This window comes from Panthera onca, chromosome D2 (genome assembly GCF_046562875.1).
Source record: "Panthera onca isolate mPanOnc1 chromosome D2, mPanOnc1 haplotype 2, whole genome shotgun sequence".
Taxonomy (NCBI): Eukaryota; Metazoa; Chordata; class Mammalia; order Carnivora; family Felidae; genus Panthera; species Panthera onca.
Genome location: NC_138349.1, coordinates 42,310,996 through 42,336,019, shown reverse-complemented (window position 1 = coordinate 42,336,019; position 25,024 = coordinate 42,310,996). Strand labels below are relative to the sequence as shown.

The 25,024-nt window shown below is 52.9% G+C and overlaps 1 protein-coding gene across 2 annotated transcripts in view; it reads right to left on the bottom strand.

Moving 5' to 3' along the window:
* Positions 1–10,796: 10,796 nt before the first annotated feature.
* The window catches only part of ANTXRL (ANTXR like), a 37,240-nt gene continuing 23,012 nt past the window's right edge, over positions 10,797–25,024 (bottom strand). Inside the window, exons 10-18 of one of the 2 annotated variants that reach the window (XM_078434492.2) lie at positions 24,215–24,313; positions 22,939–23,008; positions 22,287–22,377; positions 20,537–20,722; positions 19,246–19,281; positions 18,080–18,160; positions 16,563–16,640; positions 11,459–11,742; positions 10,797–11,309 (exon numbers count right to left, since the gene is read on the bottom strand). In XM_078434492.2, coding sequence (XP_078290618.2) covers positions 11,488–11,742; positions 16,563–16,640; positions 18,080–18,160; positions 19,246–19,281; positions 20,537–20,722; positions 22,287–22,377; positions 22,939–23,008; positions 24,215–24,313 — 896 coding nt within the window. In that variant the 3' untranslated portion in view covers positions 10,797–11,309; positions 11,459–11,487. Of the gene's footprint in view, positions 11,310–11,426; positions 11,743–16,562; positions 16,641–18,079; positions 18,161–19,245; positions 19,282–20,536; positions 20,723–22,286; positions 22,378–22,938; positions 23,009–24,214; positions 24,314–25,024 lie in introns of those variants that run through there. The other variant, XM_078434491.2, reaches the window with a different exon arrangement.

The window sequence follows — 25,024 nt, the reverse complement described above, 5'->3', positions numbered from 1 at the left end:
GTGGTGCAAGCAGGCCCCAGGCCCCACCCTGAGCCGCCCCCGCCCCCCTCCCTTTCCCTCTGGGCTCTGCCTGGCTCTGGGTCCCTCCTGTGGCTCCCAGGCCGCACCCAGGCACCGCCCCGGCCTGCCGGTGGAATTTTGCCACTCGCTGCCAGACGTCTGGGCTGTGGCTGTTATGCAGACTGGAAAGTCTGAGTCCCGACCTTTGAAGTCCCCCCTTAGTAAACATCTTTACTAGATCCGATCTATATAAAAAAAAGAAGGAAACCACCTCTCCCTTTCTTTTATGGCGCAGTTTCTATGCCATTAACAGGGCAGTGGGGAGCCCGGCAAAGGACATGGGCACTGGCGGCCTCCATTTGTTGGGGTGTCTCTAAGTCTGGACACCTCTTTAATCACTGCGTGCATTCTGTCCCCCTTATTCTTTGCCTCAACCCCAAAAGCAGGTGTGGGCGCCATGTGCTACAGTGAGAAAGAGGTTCCAGTGTTCAGATCCTTTGCACAAATCCTGCTTCTTGAGCTGTCATCCACCAGGTCTCTCTGACTTGTTCTGCGCCTGCTCTGTGCTGGGCCTCATAGGATGCCAGCCGAGGGAGGGAGCCAGCTCCCTAGGGAAGAGGTTCATTTTTTCCTCTCTGGAGCTTGGCTTCCCTGGGTCCCCTGACTAGAATGTTCCGCAGCACACTCTTTCTACCCAACTCTTAACCCTCCCTTCAGGGTAAACACAGTGGCTCAGGGTTACAGCGAGGCCCCTCCATCCTGGGGAGGCTCTCCCAGGGCTTCCAGAACCCCTGAGCGAAAAATAGCCCCACAGTGGTGTGATTGTTTCATGTTTAGTGAAACCTCTCAGGGTAACAGATAAAAGTGATCCCTTGATGCAAAAATCCTCTGGTTTCCTGACCCTGAGTCCAATACTCTTTGCTCCACACGCACGGTGTCCCAGGCTGTTCTTTCTGGAAGTGTGGGCTGGGGTGGGTGGGGACAGAGCTGGATGCATAGGCTGAGGGAGGCAGCCACCACCCAGAGCTGCCTGAAGACTGGGTATCACTATTGCATAGCGCTGTGCGGTGCCATCAGAAAGTCACATGGACTTTGGAGGCCAACACTCCCAGGCTCCTTGGGAGCCCTTTGGGTCAGAAGCGAGGTGCCCTCAATGGTGGGGCTTCTCAGGACTTCAGCTGCCCATGCCCATGTGCATGTGGGGGCGTGCCCATGCTGTGGCATGAGTATGAGTGTCTAGTGAGTGCGTCCCCTCCAGGAGGCTGCGGTTGAAGTCTAGTTATGAGGATGACCTTAGACAGGCCTAGTGTGATGGGCCCTGGCAGAGCCCAGAGAGTAATGCTGGACCCTGAGACCAGGACAGGCCACAGAGTTTGGTACAGACACGATCTGGCCCTCTGAGGGGCCATCCTTCTTAGTCTCTTTATTACTACCCTAACTGACCCCTGGGTCTCCTTCCTGGGCCCTCTGTTCTTCCCCCTCCTCATCAGAGGTTCTGAACCTTGGCCGTCCTTTGGGATTGCTTGGTCACCTCCTACTCCAGGGACAAAAGCCCTGAGCCTTCCCCGTCTCCCATCCCCCCTCCTGCAGGGTCCCTTGACTCAGTAGCCCCATCCCTGGATCATCCATTGGGCCCCACATTCCTGTGGGCCTCTGACATCATGTGTTGTCACCATGCCCATTCTGGAGTCTCTCACTTGCCCCCTTGTGCCCACGTTCTGCCCTTGTGCCTATTTCTTCCTCCTGATGGCCTTTCCTCACTTTTGGGTGGATGTGGGCAGCTTGCTGGCCTTGGCTATAGTCCTCCACCCCATCTGGAGTGACACTTTGTCCCTGGATTACTGGGTCACTGAGTCAGGCAGGCAGAAGTTGCCTGAGGCCACGTTGAGTGCCTGAGCACAGTGCCTGCGCCCTGCTGAGTGAGCTCTGGCCCAGGTGTCAGACAGAACAGATCGCTGGCCACCTCTGGGGTGCCTGTCTGAACACTTTGTGTAGGCTCCTCATGGGGGAAATCACTGCAGTCTGTCCTTCCCACAGCTCAGGCAGATAGTGTGAGGGCCACACCCAACAACAAGGCTGGCAGAACCTGGCCCAGGGCCTGGGGGTGCTCAGTACCTACCCAGGCTAAGCTAGACTTCTCATGAGCAGTGTTAGGAGCTTCCTGTGGGGTGCCAAGATCTCCAGCCACACGTGTCACTCATGGCACAAAGAATGATGGATGCTGCTGTGTTCCTGACACCCAGCTGTGCGGGGGAGTGGGAGGGTGCTGGAGAGCAGTGGGTGCCATGGAGCAATGCGGTTGGTATGAAGGCAACACGAGCAGAGAGTGGCCTTACCAGGAAGGCCGTGTGGGCCAAGGAAGGCGTTTTTAAGGCAGGAGGGCATTGAGAGTGTTTAAGTGCTCTTGGAATGTCGAGAAGGAGAAGTGAAGACATAGGAGAGAGAAAACAGAACAGTGACACCAGTTCCCTAAGAAGTGGGAGCCAGGGCACAGCCAGAGACTTTGACATTAGTTAGGAAGGAAAACCCCAACCCCAACCCCAACACTCTTTGTCGTGATCTGTAAAGGAGATGGGCAGAGAATGAGGGCATGTCAGTAAAGAGAAGGCATTCCTTCCAAGTGTTCTCAGGTTGTTTTAGTCTGTTTAGCAGGAGGTGATAGAAAATGCTGAGTGTGGGGTGAAGTAGTGAGGTCGGAGGTTGGCCGAGGTTTGAAATTGTCATTGTGGTAAAAAATGAACCTACGGCGGATATCCAACTTGAATATTGGTCATAGACTGAATCACCCTGACGTGCCAAGCCTGAGTGAAGACCTCCCTGGTCCATATGAACATGGGACTTGTTTTAACCAACTGTGTACAGACCCAGGAACCCGTTCTGTCCCATCCAGAGAGCTAGTTCTGCCTCCTTGATCAGCCCCACGAGCCCTTCTAGAGCCTTCTGGAGAGTCTGCTGCCTCTCCCTCTCAGCAGACCTCTCAGTGGGTTTCTCTGTGGTGTTTGCTCTCTGGCCTGGTGAGTCAGCAAACGTGGATTTGTTCCTTTGTGTGTTTGAGTTCCAGGGCCTTTGTTTTATCCTTTGATCACTGGGGATGAAAGAATGAGCTGCTATGGCTATAGTGTCTCATTCTCTCCTCATTTATTAATTTCCCTTTTCTGGTTTCCATCTCAGGGAAAAACCAGGGACAGCATCTGCAGATCCATCTCTCAAATTCTTCCATTTTTTTTTTCTCTTCAATTATGTCTAGTCGTAGTAAATTTCTAAGTTAATGCCATTTTAAAACTTTGATCTTTGGTAAGCTCTGGCATTTTCATAATTAGTTGTTCTTGTCTTACAGCTTTTCTTTCTTTCTTTCTTTCTTTCTTTCTTTCTTTCTTTTGTTTGAACCTTTCACACAATCCTATTTTAATGTCCCGTTTAGACTTCTCTATTATCTCTACTTTCTGGGCCCTGAGTCTTATCGTTTCTTTTATCTGCTGGCTCTCTTTGGTTAGACACCTAGAATTTTTTCCCCTTGAGCTCCTTTTCAGCAGCAAATGTTCTCCAAGAGACCCCTATGCCCTGGATGGGGAAGGCATCTCCAGAGGGAGAGGGTCATGGTTGGTTTTGCTGAAACCTGGTAGATTCTGTTAGGTCCAGAAGGACTTTAACGCTAGGTTTCAGCTCATATTTTCCACACCCTCTCATACCACACTGGGGACTTAGGGCCCTAATTTCCCCTCATCTGGGCACTGGCTTGGGCTGGGGTTGAGGATTCTGGTTCTGTTTTATGGGGACCATTACCCTCTGCAGCTCTGACCTAAAAGGGAGTAGATCCAATCTCTACGTGCCTGAGGGCTGAGGCTTCACCTCTCAACGCATCTGGCCAGAGGGCCTTTGCTCTGACCAGATGTAAATATCGTGCTCAAGTCTTCAAGGTCTAATAGCCACACACCGTTGTGAATCGACTTAACTTCAAGTTTCTTCCTCCTCCTCCTCCTCTTCTTCTTCTTAAATTTCTGGCAATTAGAAAATGGCCTCTCTTGGGGCGCCTGGGTGACTCAGTTGGTTAAGCGTCCCGCTTCGGCTCGGGTCACGATCTCGCGGTCCGTGAGTTCGAGCCCCGCGTCGGGCGCTGTGCTGACAGCTCAGAGCCTGGATCCTGTTTCAGATTCTGTGTCTCCCTCTCTCTCTGACCCTCCCCCATTCATGCTCTGTCTTTCTCTGTCTCAAAAATAAATAAACGTTAAAAAAAATTAAAAAAAAAAAAAAAAGAAAATGACCTCTCTTATGTTTAGCCAGAACTTGTGTTGAAAGTTGTGTTCAGCACTGAGGCCTCAGTGGCATAGGTTTCCCCCAGTAGTATTCAGTAGCCCAGGGCAGGCACAGAAAAGGCAAAGAACTGGTTCCATCCATGTGAATCAGAAGTTTTACGCTGAGCGTGTGACACAAAGAAATGGGACCAGAGAAGTGCATCATATTGGAGTGAGGTTGGTCTAGATGCTGGGCCCTGGGGCCTGTGCTGTAAAGAGAAGGGGAATGACTATGGATGGGCCGTCCTGACAGGGTTAAAAAGCAATGGGGTGGGAGGAACGAGTCAGTAAATTGGGAGCATACATGGTGTTGGTGAGAGGGAGAGGTCTGAATTGTGCAGTTAAGGGATTACGGGGCTCAGGGTGCATTCAGGGGTAGGGAGATGGAAGTTCGGTGCAGGAAGGTGGCCAAGAGGTCAAGGATTAAGAGGTCACGGCATTGGATGGGACATGCCACGAATGTTGAGGTTCCCTGGGATAACAGCATGCGTCGGACTGCATGGCTGTGTCAGCCAGGTGCCCACGTGTGCAGTCAAAGGGGAGGAGATGGGCGACTGGGGGGAGAAGGGAAGAGGGCGGCACAGCAGAGTGGGTCTTCCCTGAGCCTTGGCAGTGTGCAGAGCCCATGCACTTGGGCACACTGGGCTGGGGTACAGAGGCTGGAGTGGGCCCCCTGGCACAGATCTAGCCGCCCCAGCCATGAGTCTGCTGTTAAACAGGAGGCTATCTGTTTGGTGAGAGGCCTGTGGGTTGGAAAAGTGTGTGCTGAGGGTTTAGGGCATTTCAGACCCCCCCAGCCCTGCCAATACTCTCCCATTTCTCCAGGTTTTAAAGACATATCTACTGTCTCCAGAAAAAGGAAAAATATGTGTGACGCATAATGGACGCTCAGTTAACTAAGTGGCGAGACAGAAGCCTCCATCATGTTTGTTCCATGGCTCTGTTTAACACGGACATTTTAAAATGGATCTTTAAGTTGGGCTAGTAAATGAATGTAAGCTCTGAGCGCCATCTCCTGGAACGATCTATCACATCATACTGGCCTCCGGTCATCCTCATCCCATCCCTAATGAGGCACCTGGGTACCTACTGCCCGAGGTTACAGGCAGGAAGGCTCCTGGGCTGGGGACATGGGGGAACACTACAGGAGATGCCCATCCATCTCTGCCTTCTGCCTCCTGACCCCCCGGGAACTTCTGCTGATTTAGCCCCGTCCCATCTCGGCCCAGCTCCTGGCCCTGGCTCACCTAAAGCAGGGCCCCTGCTCTTATCCTCCTTCCCCTTTACGGCCTCCTGTCTGTGTGGCAAACACCTTTCGCCACCAGCCATCTGCTGTCTGAGCCAGAGTTTGCTTCCCAGGGATGTCCACCACCCATGGGTAGAGGAAAAGAAAACAGAAAGGTTCAGGGTTTCCAGTTACAAGGAACTGCACTTTTGGGTTTGAGCGTCCCAGCTCACCTTTGGGCTTAAGGACTGCAATGCTGGGCATTCTGTATGTCATTGGAGCCCCAGAACTTCTGCAAGGATCATGGACACGGGACCGTGGCCCCCAGAATGATGAGGCACCAACACTCTCGTTTTCAGCTCCTCATTCGTCAAAGGAGGTGATGAGCCCCCAAGGTCCCTTCCCTATCTTGCAGTCTGACCTGAGCAGGTGGGTCCTGACCCAGCATCGCCTCAAATTCCCAAGAGAGCGTCACAGGATCTGCCACTTCGGAACCCCCACTCTGTGTGTGAGGTCAGGGAGCTTTGCACATCAGCACACTCAATCCTCACATGGCTGTAGTCTCTACAGAGGCAAGAGTCACCTGCCTGTGCTCCCCCAGCTTGTCCTTAACCATGGAGCTTTTTCACAGGACCTCCCCCATCTCCCCCAGAACCCCCACTTCAAAAAGTATCAGCTGATAAATAGCTATTAGGGGCTGAACTGTGTCCTCCCCAAATTAATCTGTTGACGTCCTCATCCCCTAGTACCTCAGAATGTAACTATTTGGAGATGGGGTCGTTAAAGTAATAATAAAATTAACTGAGGTCATTAGGGCGGGCCCTATTCCAATATGACCACTGTCCTGAATGGAGAGGTTAGGACACGGATACACATAGAGCAGACACCTGTGAGGACACAGGGAGGAGATGGCCATTTATTTACAAACCAAGAAGAGAGGCCTCAGAAGGAATGAAACCTGCAGACACCTTGACCTTGGAATTAAGAAAATAAATTTATTTTTTTAAAGATTTAAAAAAATGTTTATTTATTTATTTGAGAGAGAGAGAGAGAGAGAGGCAGAGATAGAGGGAGACAGAGAATCCCAAGCAGCCTCCACACTGACGCAGGCTTGAACACATAAACAGCAATATCATGACCTGAGCCAGACGCTCAGTGGACCGAGCCACCCAGGCACCCCAAGAAAATAAATTTCTTTTTTTTAAATTTTTAAAAAAAATTTTTTAATCTCACTGACATCAGGTTCTGCCATGTAAATTCCTTTTTTGCTGATTAAAGGTGAGTGTGTAATATGTGACCCCTCTGAACAAACGTTTTTTGTTTTTAATTTTTTTTCTGTTTATTTATGTTTGAGAGACAGAGCGTGAGCTGGGGAGGGCCAGAGAGAGGGAGACACAGAATCCGAAACAAGCTCCAGGCTCTGAGCTGTCAGCACAGAGCCCGATGCGCGGCTCAAACCCACAGACCGTGAGATCATGACCTGAGCCGAAGCCGGCTGCTCAACTGACTGAGCCCCCCAGGTGCCCCCCAGGTGCCCCAAGAAAGTAAATCTCTAGAAAAAAAAAAGAAAAGAAGTTTCTGCTGTTTATGGCCCCAAGACTCTGCTACATTGTTCCGGTAACCCATGCAAACAAGTGCCACTGGATATGCATACACTGCATGTACTATTTGCTGTTAACTGAGCCCGGACTGCACATAAGGGACCAGACTTCTCTCTCCTCACACTTGCCCAAGCCCTTCTCTCCCAGCTGGCACGGGCCCAGTCTGTAGGTTGGAGGCAGCAGGCAGGTGTGGGACACTGGTAGAAGGGGCAGGTGCTGGGGGCAGGTGAGAGCAGATACTGAGGGGCTCTTACATGCTCACACGGCTTCCTGGGGCATCAGGAAGACAAAGTAGGTGGGAGAAATGAGTGGGAGTGAAGGGGGTGGGGCGACCAGGGCCACTCGTGGAGGGACAGATGGGTCAGGCTCCTCAGCGTGTCGCAGACCACACTGGAGGCACCTGCTCAGCCTGCAGTCACACAGTCAACACTGTTCCCACACCCCAAGCTGGGACTGACAGCAGCCATGTGCCCAGGTGGATGTCTTTCCCCCATCAGTGTGGCACTGGGGAGTAGCCAGTCAACCTGAGCAGCGGACCAGCAACCGGGGGCTGTGGGGGGCTGGGCAGCTAAGTGCACAGGGAGGCGGAGATGGGGGTGAAAGAAGCAGATGCAGAGAGAGGGGGACGGACAGAGGCCACATGGCCCGGAGAGCAGGAGAGCCTGAAACAGAAAGCCAAGCATTGTTCCATGGGCTTTCCAGTGCTGCTGGGGCCTGGCTGCCTGTCTGACCCCAGGTCAGGACCTACAGCCACTGTTGTTCTGTCCTTCTGGCGTCTGCCGTGGGCTCTGCCTCTGTACCGCCCGGAGGCAGGGTCGGGTGGGGTTGGGCTGGGCTCTCCTGTCTGGAGAACCCTGATGGCAGGATTTCTTAAACTTTTCCATGGAAATTCCTCAACTGACGGAAGGCGTGAACAAGGTGGGGGTACATCCTGAAGCGGTATGTGAAACTTTTGCGAGCTTCGTGGTTCGTCTGAAAGATTCATGATTTAACAATGCAACTCTTCAAATTTCAGAATGTAGTTTTCATGTGCTCATTCCTCGTCCATTCTACCCCCTCGTTCTGAGATGCTAAAGCACTGCCCCTGAGAAGCTTCAGTCTTGACACAAGGTGGGAGGCAGGTGGCCTTCAGACCACTTGTCTCCCACTGAGACCAACCAGGCAACATCCAGGGCCTGGGTGCCTACTTGGAATGTGGAATGGAAAGCAGAGAGAGCGAGCGGAACTGAATGGACATTTCCGCAGATTCCTTCACCATGTGAGCAGACCGCCGAGCGCAGCGCAGTTGGAACACCAGGCAGTGCCCGAGACAGTACCCTTCTTCCACCCTGACCTCGTCTACTTCCTGGGCCTGCTCTGGGAGTCCTGGTGCATGACAAGGAGGTGGGGGAACTGTTAAGGCCACAGCTTTAAGTGTGCATGCTCCAATATGGCGGTGGGTGTGCGTGGGTTTCTTTTTGCGTGCTTGTGAAGGAGGTTTGTGTCTGAGCCGGGTGGGGTCTGAGGGAGGATCCTGGCTTCCAGAAGCACAGGCTTTGGCCCAGGCTTGGAGGTCTGCTGTGAGTCCACGTGGGCTGCTTCACAAGACACCAACAGGCCTTCAGAAAATGTCTAAAATGAGGAAGAAGCATTGCCCAGCGTATTCTGTTTTGTAGACATGTCAGCTTGGGACGGCTCAGATGTCAGACTTGTTATAAAGATAGCTTGCCCCAGGTAGGAGGGGGAGGTGGGAGACCAAAGGCAGCCCACCTCTGAGTCAGCTGTGAGCAGCGGGCTATGCCCCTTTCTCTCTTCACTAAGGTGAGGAGCCCCCTGCTTATGACAAGCCAGAGGCTCTGCTGAGCTAGAACTGGGGAAGGCAGGGCAGGAGCCTGGGCCCAAGGAGGGATCCCCAATGAAATTCCCTTTTGCTGCTACCTCCTGATACCGTCACTCCTGGAAGCGAGGCCAGGGTCGGTGGCTGTGGATGGCCAAAGGCAGGCCGATGTTCCTCTAAGATGTCCACATCTACCTCCCTCTTCAGCTCAGGGATGAACAAGGTGTGATGAGACCTAGTTATTATCGGCTAAAAATAAGAAGGCTCTCGAGGTCCATTAATGAACAGATTTCATTCGCAGTCACATTAAGCCCTTTTATTGAATCACAGATACATTTCTCCATATAGGGTCACAGAGGCTGCGAGACGGGCCTGCACTGTCTTACAGTCATACTTGGATATGATGCAGAGGCACAGAGCTACTTTCAGAAAAGTGTCCTTGAACCTCTCAGGCCAGGACACTGCTTTCACACCAGTTACAGACAAAACAAAATATTCTACTTCTTGAGAAGAGATCAAAATCTCTCTCTACACTTTCATGCTGTTTCATTCTCTTTCTTTCCAATAAAAAAAAATGTTTCACACAGTTTTCTTGGTATTATAAGTACAGTAAACATTTTCCCCCTAGATTCTCAAAAGACCCATGGTCTTAGCCACCTTTTAAAAGCTGGATGTGGCTGTTCTTGGCTCATTTGTATATGACCCATAAGTAACTGCAGCTCAGTGGAGGCAGTCTAGAACCAGTGGGACCCATCCCGCACTACACAGGCATCTGAGACCCACCGGATGCCAGTCCTGTGGGGCCAGCCCTGTGTCACCTGCCAGCCTTGTTAACATGCTCTGTGCTTATACAGCTGGTGATTTTCACTCTTGCAACACTAAACCAAAGCAGAACATTGGCTAAGGCCTCACAGTCCATGAAGGACCTCAGGAAGTGAGGCATGGAGGGGTTGCTTGTGGTCTTCAAGCACCTATCACTCACTGCTCTGGAATGAGTCGCTGAATGGAGTCCCAGTGAAACTACTGAGTCCCATGCCACAGGGGCTAGGCCCCCTCCTCTATTTCCTCCATCTTGAGTTGGCTTATTTCTCTGAGACACCCCGTGCCTGGCATTTCGTGCCAGGAAAAGGCTTCCCATAAATAGCTTGCAAGACAGATGTACTGGCAGAGGTAGAAAAGGCCCACCATGCGGGTGGACATGTTCTCTGTCACCGTTCCTGTCCTGGCAGGACACTGATCTGCGGCCCAGGCTGGGACAGGGCAGATAAGTGGGGGAGGGTCCACAAGAAAGAGCAACTCCAGGTAAAAAGGCTTTGGAGAGTTACCCTGCAAACACTTTCCACATCCATAGCCATTCCAGGAAAACCGTTATTTATTTGTTTATTTATTTATTTATTTATTTATTTATTTATTTTAACGTTTATTATGAGAGACAGAGAGACACAGAGCGTGAGCAGGGGAGGGGTAAAGAGAGGGGGAAACACAGAATCCGAAGCAGGCTCCAGGCTCTGAGCTGTCAGCACAGAGCCCAACGCGGGGCTTGAACTCACAAACTGCAAGATCATGATCCGAGCCAAAGTTGGTCGCTTAACCAACTGAGTCACCCAGGCGCCCCCAGGAAAACCTTTTCTTTTTCTTTCTTTCTTTCTTTCCTTCTTTCTTTCTTTCTTTCTTTCTTTCTTTCTTTCTTTCTCTTTCTTTTCTTTCTTTCTTTCTTTCTTTCTTTCTTTCTTTCTTTCTCTTTCTTTCTTTTAATTATGGGCATCGCTATGCAGCCATTTTAATCAATACAGACTAAGAACCCAAACCTGATGTATTTTTTTTACCTATACTTGTCTTACAGAAATTCTACTGAAATGCATAATTATGACATTCAAGGACATGAGGCTGAGGGTGCAGAGTACTTTAATTTACTATCGACATGGGTTAGAGATAACTGGTTGTGGTCTTGCAAATGGCAAATGACAAATAGGGGAGGTTTACATTCCCTAGGGAAACAGAGAGGATTCTCTAAAATTCTTCTGGGCCTGGGGACGGTTTGGGGTATCTGGAAAGAGAAGTTACCCTGGCAGCTGGTGACCTTGGGGGAGGCTTGTCTCTTTCTAGGACACATTCAGAGTGTGGGTAGTGAAAAAAATGAAAACCAAGAACATGGAGTGAAGGAGGGTGAGAAACTCAAGTCTTTCTCTCTACACAAAATTAGGGAAGGAGACACAGGATTGGATTCCTATTTCAAAGACATGTTGGGCTTTTTTCAAAGAGCAGAATTTGGCTAAAATCCCAGGTGTCCCAGCCCTTGGTGACAGATGAAGAGTGGGCCGTGGGGACTGGAGCACATCCATGTCTGCATCCACAGGACACCAGGGTGCTTTGTCCTGGAAGGAAGCAGTATAGATCGTCTCATACAGTGGAGCAAAGTCCACCAAATTCTCTTGCTGATCAGCAACTAATTCCAACTCCCTTTGACTGTAAACCAAGACTCAAAACGTATGTCTAATTCAGTGCACAAAGGGCTCTTAATAACCTTGGGGTTTTGGTGCGATGGAGGCTGGGCTATGGGGGTGGGAGTGACAGAGTGGTTCCGCAGAGTGCCCGGGAAGAGGGGGCCATCAGTGGCAGCATCCTGGAGGGAAGCCGGGAACACTTGCGTGATGGGCATTGGCAGCATGAGTAGCAGTTGCTGATGGGGAAGCACTCCTGGCTGGGTGGAAAGCAGATCTTTGGGGTGCAGGGTAGAAGGCAGATCTTTGGGGTACAGGGATACTTCATGCAGGGGGGCCTCAATCGGGCAAAGTTGAGGCACCTCCTCTGTAGGGAAGAGAAGAGAGAGAAGGTCACTGAGAAACCAGTGGAATTGGGTCCAGAAAGCTGTGGTTTCTCTGGCTGCTGGGGCCTGTCGAGCTCCTTCTCTAATCACACCTGTGCTCTTCCTACTGCCCAGATCCCCAGTGATCCCCTGCTGAATCTGTCTGGGCCTGTCGGTCCCCAGAAGGTCCCACCAGTCCCCACAGGTGCTCCATGTAGTGGGCAAACTTTGGGCTTCTGTGAACCCATCATTCCCTCATAGTGTTATGCTTGAGTGCCTGAGAGTGACAAAGGGTACTGACCACTGCTTTCTTTTACTGAGACTTTCATTGTCATCACCCTACTGTTAAAAATCCTTACTAACCCTTTCGAATAATCTTGGTTTTCCCTCCTAACAGTAGCCACATTAGAAAAACAACACACCTAAAACCCCTTGAATTTATAAGTATGTTATTAATGAATCTGGGACACTTAGAGGCAGACCTTGTCCTTTCCCATATCCACAAGGATATTGATCCAATGAAAAGTTCAAGAAAGACACACACCCTTGGGGACCTGCATGCCTGTGTGCAGAGTGGAGCCAAGCCCACAGATGGGTAGGGATTCCTCGCTGTGACTTTCCCTAGCAGGACAGCAAGACTGACATACTTTGTAAAATGTCACTTTCTAGGCAACTTTCTATGTAATATCACCTTAGGCTTTATCAAGTTAATATTATTACCTTTTACAGATAAACATTTCTGCTTCTCTTGATCATAACAGAGATATTGTAGAGAGCCCAGACAATACAGACATGCACGAGGAAACAAAAGTTGTTTATTTCCCAATCCCATTCTCTAATGCCGCCTTTGCACAACCACATTCCAGGGCCGAATAGGGGACCCTCTGGTCCATAGCCCAGAGCACTGCAGCTGGGTCTCTTCTCAATACCATAGACTGTTTTGGGCCCATGGGCAGAGTCTCGGTCATCTGGCAGGACGTTCACCATCCCTGCCCCAGGATCACATCAAAAACTCCCAAACTATACTCAACTGTAATTTTTTTCAATTCATCCTTAAATCAGTTTGATCAAATTCCCTAAGCATGTTCATTACAATTACACTAAAGCAGAGCTAAGCGCATGATTCCTCTGGGAAAAGCTGACGATGTGGTCTAGGTTTTCACATATTCAAATCTTCTGTTATAGCAGTGAGTGAAGGTTTGTGGTTTCATTATAGGTCAGTACACTTGCGTTACACGTGTGCATGGGTGTGCTGCTGCTGAGAACAGATCGGAATCTTTATCTTTATTTCAGGCTCCTTTATTTCTGCTTATTTACTCCTGAGCATAAACAGATTATCTAGACCTAGCAACCACTGTGGGATCTCTCTGATTTCATCAAGGGATGACTGTGGGGCACCTGTGCGGAGGCCCGTCCTGTCTCCCACGCCTGAGTCCATCTCCGGGAGCTGCAGGCTGCATCTTCCCATGGACTACTGGGAGAAAAGAGGGGCCCCACGTGGCAGGGGGAACGCAGAGGGCCAGAGAGACCCTGAGACTGTGTTGCAAGTGTCATGGGCTGAGTGGAGGGGTCTGGGGGTGGAGGCGAGTCTCCTTCCTCTCTGCCTTCCTACCATTTGATGACCTAAGGCAGTGACCAATTACTGTTTACATCAGTTCAGTGCTGCACAGTGAAGGGACTAACCTTGGATCCACTGGCAAATGGGTGACTGCTAGCCCGAATCTCCATGCTTTGGGGCATGGGCTCCATTACCTTGTTTCCTGCTACTTCATGGGGAATGTGTGCATGTGTCAGCATGTCCTTGCACATGCTTGGGTTGCCTGTGTGTGTGTGTGTGTGTGTGAGCGTGTGTGTGTCTTTGAGTTTTGGGTCAGGGGGAGGAGAGGGTTGCAGAGCACAGGAAAGCCAGCTGCAGCACAATCCCAAGGTTATGATCTGAGATCTTCTCAAAGTTCACTGGCTTGACAGACAGCTATCAAGTTCAGTCTTCCTGGAGAGGGGAAACTACGTCCCAGCTTTGTCACACCCCCCTCCCTGAGGGAGCTCCCTCCGTGCCATGGGCAAGGACAGAGGACTCAGGAGCTCCTTGGCATGAATACATCATAAGGCCGATCTGTATCCAGGTTCTAATTGTTCCATGGAAGAACACTTTCCCAGCAGACATACATGAGCTCATATTTAGAAGGAGGTCTGTTATCAGCATACCATCAAAATAACATAGTGACATTCACAATTGTTTGCATATATAACACACGGTGCTGTGGACAGATGGACTCTGTGGACTCTGTGGACAGAGTCCAGATGTTTCCCTATGACCCTGGCAGCAGGATATGGGTATTGGAGCCTAGACTTGTACGTGAACCTTCCGGGGGTCATCACCTGCCCTGCCGCACCTCTCCACAGCCCCGTCACATTGAGTCCATCACTAAAATTCAGGCACTCAGTTTCCACAGCTGTGACATGCAGAGAAGTGACCATCTTGCTAGAAGAGAAGGAGCCAGGGTGGCAGTGAGGCGTCAGCTCCTGATGCGGGCCCTAGGGCTTCTGGGCAGGAGACTTCACTGTGCGGGGCCTCGGCTTTCTCCCCATGGAATTGTGGGGGGGATGAAAGAGTTAGTTGTATTAAACACTTAGAACAGTGTCTGGCCTCGGGAAGCTCTGTGTCACTGGCAGGTGTGGTCCCTGCGGGGTGGCTGTGAGGAGGAAAGGAGACGCTGTGCACAGGGCGTTGTGTGGGGGACACGCAGGGTATGTGCACTGGGACACAGCTCTGTGACCGTGCATCATGTGCAGTTGGGGAGGGTAAGGTTGGCCACTGTTGGCCCGATTTCCTGGCGGACCTGGCAGTGGTCCAGTCGGTGAGCTAAAGGGCTTCCCTGGGATAAAGCAACAAAGGAAGAGAATCAGGACCTTGGATGGAAGCCAGGGTTTGACTCAAGATTAAGAAAGTAGAATGAGTCTTGTTGGGTCATTCTGTATATGTGCGTAGGGAGAGACGGTCTTGAAGAAAACAGCCACACTCGGGTCTCCAGGAGGATGGTCAGAGGGACAAAGTCACATGGGAGGGACCCAGGAGTGGGAAGGGAGCCCACACCCAAAGGGCCTACTTATGGGCTCCCAGCTCTGCTCAGGATGAGGGGGGTTACTTTAGATGGCCCTGGGTGTTGCCACTTGCTCTCTGGGTGGCCTCTGTGACTTTGCTGGCCTCTCAGGACTGTTTTCCCATCAGCAAACAAACGGGGTCACTGCCATTCTCAGCTTGAAAGAATACTGGGCTGACTCCAGAGCTGGCATGGTAGGGGCCTGGCAGAGCGCTGGGCAGCTGCAAGTGCCCCACAATCCATGACACTCCCAGTAGGGTCTTGGGAAAGGGACCATATCAGAAGGCGCCCAGTGCCCCTGCCCTCCCCTCGATGGGGTAGGATGGCCCTTTCTGGTATCTCTCCCTTGTCCTCCCTCTGGTCTTGGGCCTCCCTCCATGTCTTGCTCTGTCCCTCTGCCCGGAGTGGACGTGGCTGGGTGGGTTCAGGGCACAAGGCCGGTGTGGTGCTAGCGACCATAATGGGACTGTGGCCCTGGAAGAGGCTCCAGGAGATCCAGATGCAGAATGGGCGTCTGTGCAAACATGGCTGGGACCGCGAGTTCTGTTCAGACCCAGAGCCAGGAGCCCAGTGGTCTCCTGAGGAGCCTTGAAACCTCTGACAGCAGACATGGCCCTGCTGGGTGTCAGCACACATCCATGAGTCTCCTCAGCAGGGTCCCCACCCCCAGGTGTGCTCAGGACTCCTAATGCTCACCTGGCCACCAGGGACAGTCATGCTTGCCTGAACCAAGCAAATGACTAATGCAGCCCTCACTATAGATACTGGGGACACCACGTCCTCCAGGCACCTGGCCCAGTCTGAGGTTCTGATCATGGGGAAGCTTAGGCACATGAGTCCCAGGCAAGCCAGGAGCATGCTCTTCATGGGCCCTAATTCTGAGCCCTGCATTGGTTTTGGGGAAACCATTATGGTTTCATGAGTGCTGACCTGATGGGGGCAGGGCAGTGAGAAGGGTGGTGGCAGGCCCTGGGGTTCAAGTCCAGCTCTGCCACTCCTAGGCTCTGTGACCTGGGGCACGTTGCTTGATTTCTGTGTGCCTTGGTCCCTCCTTGGTAAAACTGGCATATTAGTAATACCTGCACGTACAGTTACTGGCAGGATTGAATGTGAAATTATGGAAAGTTCTTAGACTGGCAGCTGGCATAGGAGGAACTCTAACAATTAGCCGTCACAACTAATAAATTCCAAGGGGGACACCTGTAACATGCAGGCTTCTCCCCATTGTCACAGGCAGTGGCACGTGGAGGGACTCTACTAGCTGGCAAAAGCACGCAATGTTGGTCAACAACATGGGGATGTCACCATGACCTCCAGCATTCCTGGCACATGAGGGAGCCGCCCAGGAGAGTCTCAGAGGATGAGGGTGTGGATCCAGCAGATACAGGTTGGGGAGCTCGGTGGGGAGGGATGATGGCTGGGGGTCAGGAGAACTTGTTGGCCTGCTTCCTTCTCCAGCCTCTTTCACTTAAGTTTGGAGGCACCGGGTAAAACTCTCCCCAAGAAAGCTTCTTGTCCTTCTGATGGGGACCAGCAAGGAAATGCAGGCGCCCCACCCAGAATCCACACGGGAGGCTCATGAGCACCGCGTCTCCTCGTCTGGGGCATCCTCCCGGCCGATGCCTGGACAGGGCTCTCTGACCCATAGTCCCTGAGCTCAGCTGCCAAGGGCAAAGAGAAAAGGGCGCCTGCCCAGGGAACATCCCTGTGCCCCTGCTTACCGCGTTCCTGGGCTGACACCACATCAATGGGATCTGGTTGCAGCCTTGCACAAAGTCACACAAGGTGTCCAGTTTGCCCTGAAAAGCAGATGTGGCTGTGAGGAAGCTCCAGGGCCTGGCCGTCACCTCCAGAGGGGTAGAGACCCCTCTGCCTGAGATGGCTCCAGAGGGCTCTGTCCCCAGGAACACACCGAGGCCGCCCTGTAGTCTCCACCTGGGGCAGGGGCCTGGTGGCCTTGTGTGTTTCAGGGCAGGCAGTGTCAGTGTAGGTCACAGATTGTTTTGGAACCCGAAATGAGTCTGTATTTCTGGTGTAGGAGGAGAAGGCAGGGGCTACTTTGAGAGGAAGGGTCCAAGGTGGGGGACATGCAGGGTCACAAGGAGAGGTCTTGCAGGGGAACGTGATGTGGGCATCAGGGAGCTGGGCAGGAGCTGGGAGAAGGGGACAAGGGCCTGCACGGGGGCACACCAGGAGCAGGTGGGGACGAGGGCTGATTCTGGGGCTGCTCTGGAGAGAGGAGGGGAGGACACCAGTGAGAGGCCCTGGACCCAGGGGCAGGTGGCCTCCTGACTTTAGGACCTGCAGTTCAGGCCTCTCTGGGCCCTACTGAGGGGGCAGGTGGGGCTGTGCCTTGTGAGCAGGAACAAGCCCCAGGCCATGACCTTTGCCCTGTCTGGAGGCGGTTTGGCTTCTTTGAGCACCCAGGCTGAATGTCCACAGGCTTTCCAGCTGCCATCTGAGGTTCCTTGAGGGGTCAACAGGGAGACAGCCGGACTAGGACTAATGTGCCCGGGCCCTGGTACGGTGGTTCCAACTGGTGCATCACCTCAGATGCAGGACCAGGAGGAGGCCAAAGCTCACGAAGGAAGATTATGGGGTTCTTCCTTCCTCAACCAGGGCCACCTGGGGCTTCCCCACCCTGTCTTCATGCCCCCCTGCAGGGCTGGGAGCTCCCACCCAGGGTGTGGCCCTAGCACTTCCTGTGAGGATATTTCCTCACAGCCTCCTCCTCCTTGAGGCCCTTGTCCCCATGTCAGTGTGTCCAAGGACAACGTAGTTAGCTTAGTCCCTCACTCTGCTGAGCTGACTCATGGAACAAACTTTGCTCAGAATTTTCCTTAAAGGATTCTTTTTCTGACTTGTGGGAGACAGTTTGTGATTGAGCTTGTGTTTTACCCCTCTGCCTGCTGGCCAGGAAAATGGAAGCCATTGTTGGAGCCGCTGAAAACCTCAGACAGCCTGGGACTGGCGGGCTGTGGCCAGCCACCAACATCTGCAGACCTGGGCCCCTTCCAAGCCTGGTGCCGGGCTCCAAGTGGTGTTGGTGATGGCAGGAGCCCTCACAGTCTTGCCCTCTCCTGGGGCCCAGGATCGGGATGGCTTCTGCAGTTTTTCCTGTGCCCAGTGATCGATGTAGTGCCCACAAAGCTCATCTCCACCCAAGCCACGGTTCATGTAGGGCCATGGACTGGCTGCCCTCCCTTGTCCCTCAGCCCCACCTAAAGGCCCTTCTCACCTCTATCCGTCTTATCCCACCTCCTCGGCACCTACAAGGGACCACCACTGGGCGGGGCTGTATACATTCCCTCACGGGTGCCTAGGAAGAGAAAGTACAGTTTGCTTCCTGGTCTGACAGCTCCCGGGTGCAGACACATGACATCTGTCTGTTGCCCCAGCAGCTGTCAAGCACTGGCCACTCGACAAGGGGAATTTGGAGATACCAAGGACAAATGAGGAGCACTCTGTACTGTGACAGTGTCCTCCTTGTGAAAACAAGCAAACTCCTTTGGTTTGCAGATATGGCTTTTCCCCAAAAGGCCAACAAACTCTGTCCTGTCCCTCTGTGCCCTGGTGCCGCCCTTGGTGGAGAAGCCTGGTCCTGCGGCTATCAGTGGATAGGAGGGCCATCAGGGTAAAGAATTGGTGGAGGACAGGGCTGCATTCACCTGACCCTGGCACATCCAGTCTCCTCAGGTGACAATGTAACCTGCTACTGTACAGCCCCAGACACTGAGGGCTGTTTCCTACCAGCTCTCAGGCTCAGGTCTCCCTGTTTGGACACTGTGTCCCTGCCACTGAGTGAGCCATACCCGCTCCCCAGATCCCTGCTCTCTGTGCTAACCCGGCATGGGCCTTACTCACACTCCATGCCAGGGAAGACCCCTTCCAACCTTCCCAGCTCTGCACTCCCCACAGTACCAGCCCGGTCAAGCCTCTTGCCTGCCAGGTGACAAGGATAAAGATCAGTGAAATTCAGCCCGATATTCATTAGAGCCTGAAGGAGGCGACCTGGTCCTGAGACCTGAAGCTCTTTTTCCAAGAACTCACGTGAGACCGGGTGAAGGTACAGCTATGAACTGTCCTTTGGGAACTGGCAGAAGTTCCAATATTTTTGGGTCTACAGCCGTTGCTGAAATAGGCTACCCCAAGTTGCTAACTGAGTGGCACAGCTCTTGATCAGGCTGAGTTGCACACTCGGGAAAGGTGTTTTGAGTCCTAAGTCCTCCCGAGGGCCCTCCCTGCCCCTCCATCACCCTCTTCTTTCAGCCAGCTCTCTCTGCCCAGGTAGGTGAGAGGTGGTGGGGTAGGGGGTAGAAATATCCCACAGGCAGCAGGACCCCTTGTGTGAAGGTCAGCGTGGGCACCAGGCACACTGACATGAGGACAAAAATCAGGACTTACCATTACTATCTTCTGCACTGGTGGCTCCTTGCAGGGCTAGAATGTTAAAGAGACATGAACATAGGCTGGAGGAGCATGAGGGCACTGGCTCGGCCATGCAGACAGAAGGGGACCCTACTCAGCAGCAGTGGGACAGAACGTGGGCTTTGGGTGTCAGTCTGCGAGCCCACTGTCTATGGGATGTGGCCAACCGGCTCCAGCATCCCGAGGCTCAGGCTCCTGGGTTATCAAAGGGATATCGGACCTCCCTTGCGGTGGACAGGGAGACAGCCAGACTAGGGTGCCTGGTCCCTGGCGGAGGTGTCCACGCAGTAGTTTTCATTAGGAGCCCTTCCATGACATGAAGACAAGAGAACACATCCAATTCCCTTCCTCCTCTCCCCTCACCTCCCACAGCCCGCAGCCTTCCCTAGTCCCCACTCTGTGCTGACAGCCCCCACTCCCGCTTTCTGTCCTCACAGCTCCCCCTCCACAGCAATCTGGCCTGCTTCTGTCTTGCTGCTTTGCTCTGTCCTTTCCCACCTCTGTGGTTTCCTCTTCCTTCACCCAGCTCTGTCCCGGGTCCTTGCAAACCCAGCAGCCAGTACGTCTGCCCTTCTCCCTCCCCGGAGGCCAGTGTCTCTCCTTTGCTAGGGCCCTGATGCCACAGCCTATGAGGCTGACATTTTACCCGCCACCCCCAGGTACCAATACCAGAGCAGACACCAGACTGTGAGCTCCTGTGTGCAAGATGGTGGCAGCTCCTTTCCCATCCCTGTGTGCCAAGTATGGGGCCCATCATGTCCTGGCTCTTAGTAATGACTGAGAAAGGAAGGAAGGCACACTGGCTGTGTGCAGAGATCTGGTTTCCAAAGCTCAGCTGCCCCAGAGTCTAGGAATCATCCCAACCATCAGGATTGTCCCTTGGGGCCCCCAATGCCTCCTGTGACCCACTTTCTTCCCTCAGCAGCAGAGGCCTCTTCTGGTGCTTGGTCTCCCTGAGTTCTCCAGAAGCCTGGCTGCTGTGATGCCTCCCTTGTCACTGGGTACTGGGGTGGCTTATCCCCAGAGGACAGGGTAGCTCATAGGATGCCTCTGGAAACAAGCATGAAGCAGGGGGTCCCTGAGATGCAGGCTGAGTTTCTGCCCAGGAATGGTAGACACAGTCTGTGCTTTTGTTTACTCATCTCATGGCCTGGGAGTTTATGGGAACCCGCCCAGAGGCAGGATCATGGGGCAGGGGTAGGGGCTGTATCCCTCAAGTTGTTGGCATGGGCCTGGGGAATGGTACTATGTTCAAGATATCACTTACCTTTTTGCAACAGCATAGCCAGAAGCAGCAGGAAAGACACAGGACTGTGAGCACGGCTGCGAGGAGCACAACCAAGTAGATAGGTTGGATAGGTGGCATAAATGATGCCAGGTTTTCCGGGGGAGTCGTGACTTCTGGAGAAGGAGGAGCTGCAGAGGGTGGTTCATCACCTACTGATGGCATATTCTGCAGAAAGCACACGTCAAAAGTCTAGGGGAGATCTGGATGGTCCTTACTGGGTGCCTCCCCCCAGCACACTATACCTGCACATTGCGTGTTCCCACTCACCTCAGATTTCCCCACCTCCAGGGAGCACTGAAGGCCTGGAGGACAAGACTGCACTCAAAGAGCCGCTGCGGAGCCCTGGGCCACAGAGCCCACCACTGGCTTCGTTCCGAGGCTCTGGCCCAGAGCCCTGACAAGGACCGGAATCCCCATGTGTGACATGCCAGCCCTCACTGCACGCCTCAGCCGCACGCGGTGCAGTCCTGCCCTAAACCAAATGCTCGGCTTTCCCTGACGCAGGGGAGCTACAGGGGACAGAGTCTGTGCCCAGGAGGGCGAAGCAGGGTGGGGGCCCATGAACTCAGGCTCCTCCTGAGTTCTTTCCTAAATGTGCCTGCTGAGGGCGGCCTGTCAGGCTCCTGAGGGACAAATGGCTGAGTGTGGTCTGCTGGTCGGTGAGTGCCTGTCCTGGCACAAGTGAACACACAGTCGGAGGACTGTCTGTGCTGCTGGAACCCTCCCAGCTGGGACTGGACACTAGGCTGGTGGCAATCAGGCACGGGCATCGCTCCTCCCAGGCAGCCCTCTTCCTGTGCCTAACGTGCTCTGTCGCCCATGTCATGCTGCCCCGCCCCAGGTGTCCGGGTGACGTGGAGCTCCGAGAAGTGGGCACCTGGGAGCAGCACCCTCTTTCCCACGTGCCCGTCCCTGAGCTGAGTCCCAGGCCCTCCCCACAGCCCTGGCAGCTTCCCACCAAGTGCCGGAGAGCAAGGTCCAGCAGAGGTCAGAGAGTTAGCGGAGACGGAGCACGAGAAAGCAGCAGAGGCAGAGGGGAGGCTGATGCCCTCTGCAAAATGACAGGGGTGTTCCCCAAGTGGGCTTGGGCTTGCGGGCAGTGATGGGCGTGTGTGGGTTCAGCTGTGTCAGCAACTGCTGAAACACCCTGACTGCACAGGGCCACAGTGGGTCCCGCTCTCCAGATCCCCTGTGCCTGGGGCCCGGGTTTGGAGCACCTCGCTGCCCCAGAGGTTCTGGACTCAGGCTCCTAACACACTAGCCTCCCAGCCTCTCCCACCTGCCCAGCTGGAATGCAGGATGGAGCCCCGAGCTCCCCACTGCTATTCTTGGGCCAGCAGAGGTGGCAAGGGGCGAGGCGGGGTGGCAGAGCCCCAGCACCATTTCTGGACTCTGCTTAGAGCTCTAACTGTTCCCTTTCCTTTGCCTTCAGGGACACCTGGTTCCCAGAGAGAGAGAGCAGAGGTTCTGCAGGACCTGGACAGAAGGCTACATGGCAGGTGCTCTTGTGGAAGCACTCCCAGGGCACCTCACAAGCCCCATGTGCGGGCAGCTTGCCAATGAAGGGCTGAGGGCCCCAAACTGGCTCTGAGAAGTCATCCCAGCCCCCTGTCTGCACAAGCTACTTTCTTGGGCCATTGGCACTGTGTCCCTTCTCCTGCCTCCCAGGGCATGTGCTCCTTAAGTGTAAGTGCTCTGGACAGCCCCAGGAGGGAACCTGCCACCTTACCCTGGCACTCATACAGTTGTCGCTGGTGATGTTAGCATCACTCTTGATGAAGCTGATGGCATTATTCAGGCTAACTTCCACATGGACCAACCTGCAGCATAGAAATTGTGGATAGACAGAAATAGCCCCAACAGACATAGTTCTTGCATGTGGATCAAACCACATCCCCCATTTCTTCTCATTGTAACTGATCATCAGGGATTGGGGCCACCAGTGAGCACATGGCATGGGTAAGGAGAGCTCACACCAAGCCCTTGAGATCAATCTCTGCAGTGAAGACTGACCAGGCATGAGGAGTCCTGCCTGGGGTCAGATGCCCTCCTGGCCATGGGCTACGTTTCCAAGGAGGGTGGATGGGTGTCACCATCCTGACTTTTCTCAATTTGCAGAGTATGTTGGCTTAGCTCTGATGGCTACCTGGAGCAAAGACTTTCCCTGGGGACATCATCTCCAGTAGTCTCCCTCCTTGGCAGAGACTGGGCTATAGCATATCCCTGAGCATCTCAGGTGACCACCAACAAGGAGAAGTGGAGAGTATGCCCTGAGACTTTGGGAGATACACATGTGCTGCCCCAGCAGAGGTGACATCCCACAACCTATATACTTCATAGTGGCAAAAACTGCACCTGTGGCCCTTGACCTGGGCACTTACTGGTCTGGTTTTTGTATCATTACTCCTGAGCATGTTATGGTGTTATCATCCACAGTGGTGGCTTTTTTATCTAGGAGAAAACCACAAGAGAATAATGTCAAGGAGCATGTCCATCCATCCATCTCCCCTCAGCTGGCCCCTGGCAAGCAGACTAACACTGGCAGATGCCAGCTTCTCTTTGCTGCCTTCCTCTGAGCCCCTGCCATGCACCAGGCCCTGTGCAATGCCTGGTTGGAATGGAAAAGGTTGAGTCCCTGCTCTCAAGGGCCCTACATTTGAGGGATGGGAGGGAGACAATGAAATAACAAAGAAGAAAATAAATGTGGAGAGGGACACTTCTTGAGACCACAATAAACAACAGAAGGCACAGCGAATAGAGGGGAAGGGACAGCTGCTTAGGAATGTGGGGCCTGTCCTGTTCCTAAGAGACACCATTTCCCTTAAGGGACTGAAACATTTACCGTGTAATGTTGTGATGTCTGGAGGTAGTTCTGGATTTACCAGATGGCCCTGCAGTAAGACATCACTGCACATAATCTCAGGTCCAATGAATGCACTGGGGGCTCAGTGGGAGATAGTCCTACTGTACCACCCTGCTCTCTGGGGAGGATCACACCCATCTCAGTGTGGGGGCACATCTATGTGCTTCTACTGGCCACTCACCCATCATGGAGGAATACCTGATGCCTGAGTATTTCCTTACATTATAGGCTTACATAGGTGATATGGTTTAGCTCGACTATCATATTGGCTTCATTTTGCAGTAGAGGAAAAAGAAGCTGAGAATAGAACCCTCATTTGGTCAAGGTCAGACAAGTAATGTGTGCCTGTGCCAGGATTCCTGGGCCTGGGCCTGGAAGCTGGCATCCTGTCTCAATCCCAGATGCACACATTCTCCTGTGAAGCTCCCAGTGTGCCTGGTCCAGGGCTGCCTGTGTTTCTCGCCAGCAGACTCAACAGATTCGGGTCCTTGTCTCTCAAGGCCAGAGAGCTGAGCCAAGGTAGGGGGAATACAGCTCTGGGGCACACCCAGCACACCACAGCCATTCTTGGCAAGGGTTAAAGCCCTGCTAGGAGAGGCTCTTGTGGTTGATGACTTCCCAGCTTTGAGGTATAGGTCACCAGGCTTCCCAGCCAGGTATCTCCTTTTACTTGATCTATCCTCACAGGACCCACAGTGAATGGTAAGCAAGGGCTCTGAAAACTTGGCTGGCTGAGGGGAAGGCAGCCTGTTGTAGGGAGTTTGTCACTTGGAGGCACCAAGAGAGCTACTTACCTAAGAATTTATCATCGCTGAAGCGGAATCTACAAATAACTTCCTCCTTGTTTATTGCATTATTAAATCCTTTTCCAGAAATCATAATTTCATAGTCTTCTGCAAAGCAACATTCAAAGGTCTGTGTAAGGTGGGGCTGAGGGCTGCCTTCCCTCTGTCTTACAAGGCATGTCCCCCCACAAAATGGAATTCTCAGGAAGCAAACATGTTGAAACAAACAAGGCTGACCTCTGGAGGCCAGATCCTCACCCAGTGTAATGGAGGGTCCACTCTGAGTAACAGGGGAGATTTAGGCTGTAGGGGGGCCTCTCATCTTCACCCCGATACTTGGAGTCCAAAAAGGGACCCAACCTCATCCTCTGTATATGCTAAGATTCTGGGGCCCTGCACAAAGAATCCCCCATGGAAGAAATCCTGTCTTAGCTGTGGTTCTGGAAGTCTCACATGATTGCTCTTCCCCTGCCTTTGCCTGAGGCTTCGTGGACTACACATAACCCACCTGGGGTTCAGCAAGCACTTCCTCTTTGAGTGTGGAGACACTGATATGTGAGGTGCAGGTCTAGACCCTAGACCTTCACCAGGCTGCTGAGCCTCCCCTGAAGCAAACACCAGGGGATACAGAAGACAGCTGGTAGACTGGATCCCTAAGGATTTAGCCAGGATAACATGTGGGTCTTTAACTGCAAGCCCAAGGTCATTAGCCTCCATCACTGCCTCCTGTCCCAGACTGGGTCATTCCAATCCTGGAAGCTTGGTTTGCCCTAGCTCAATTTATTTATTTACACAACCTTTATTATAGCACAACCTTGG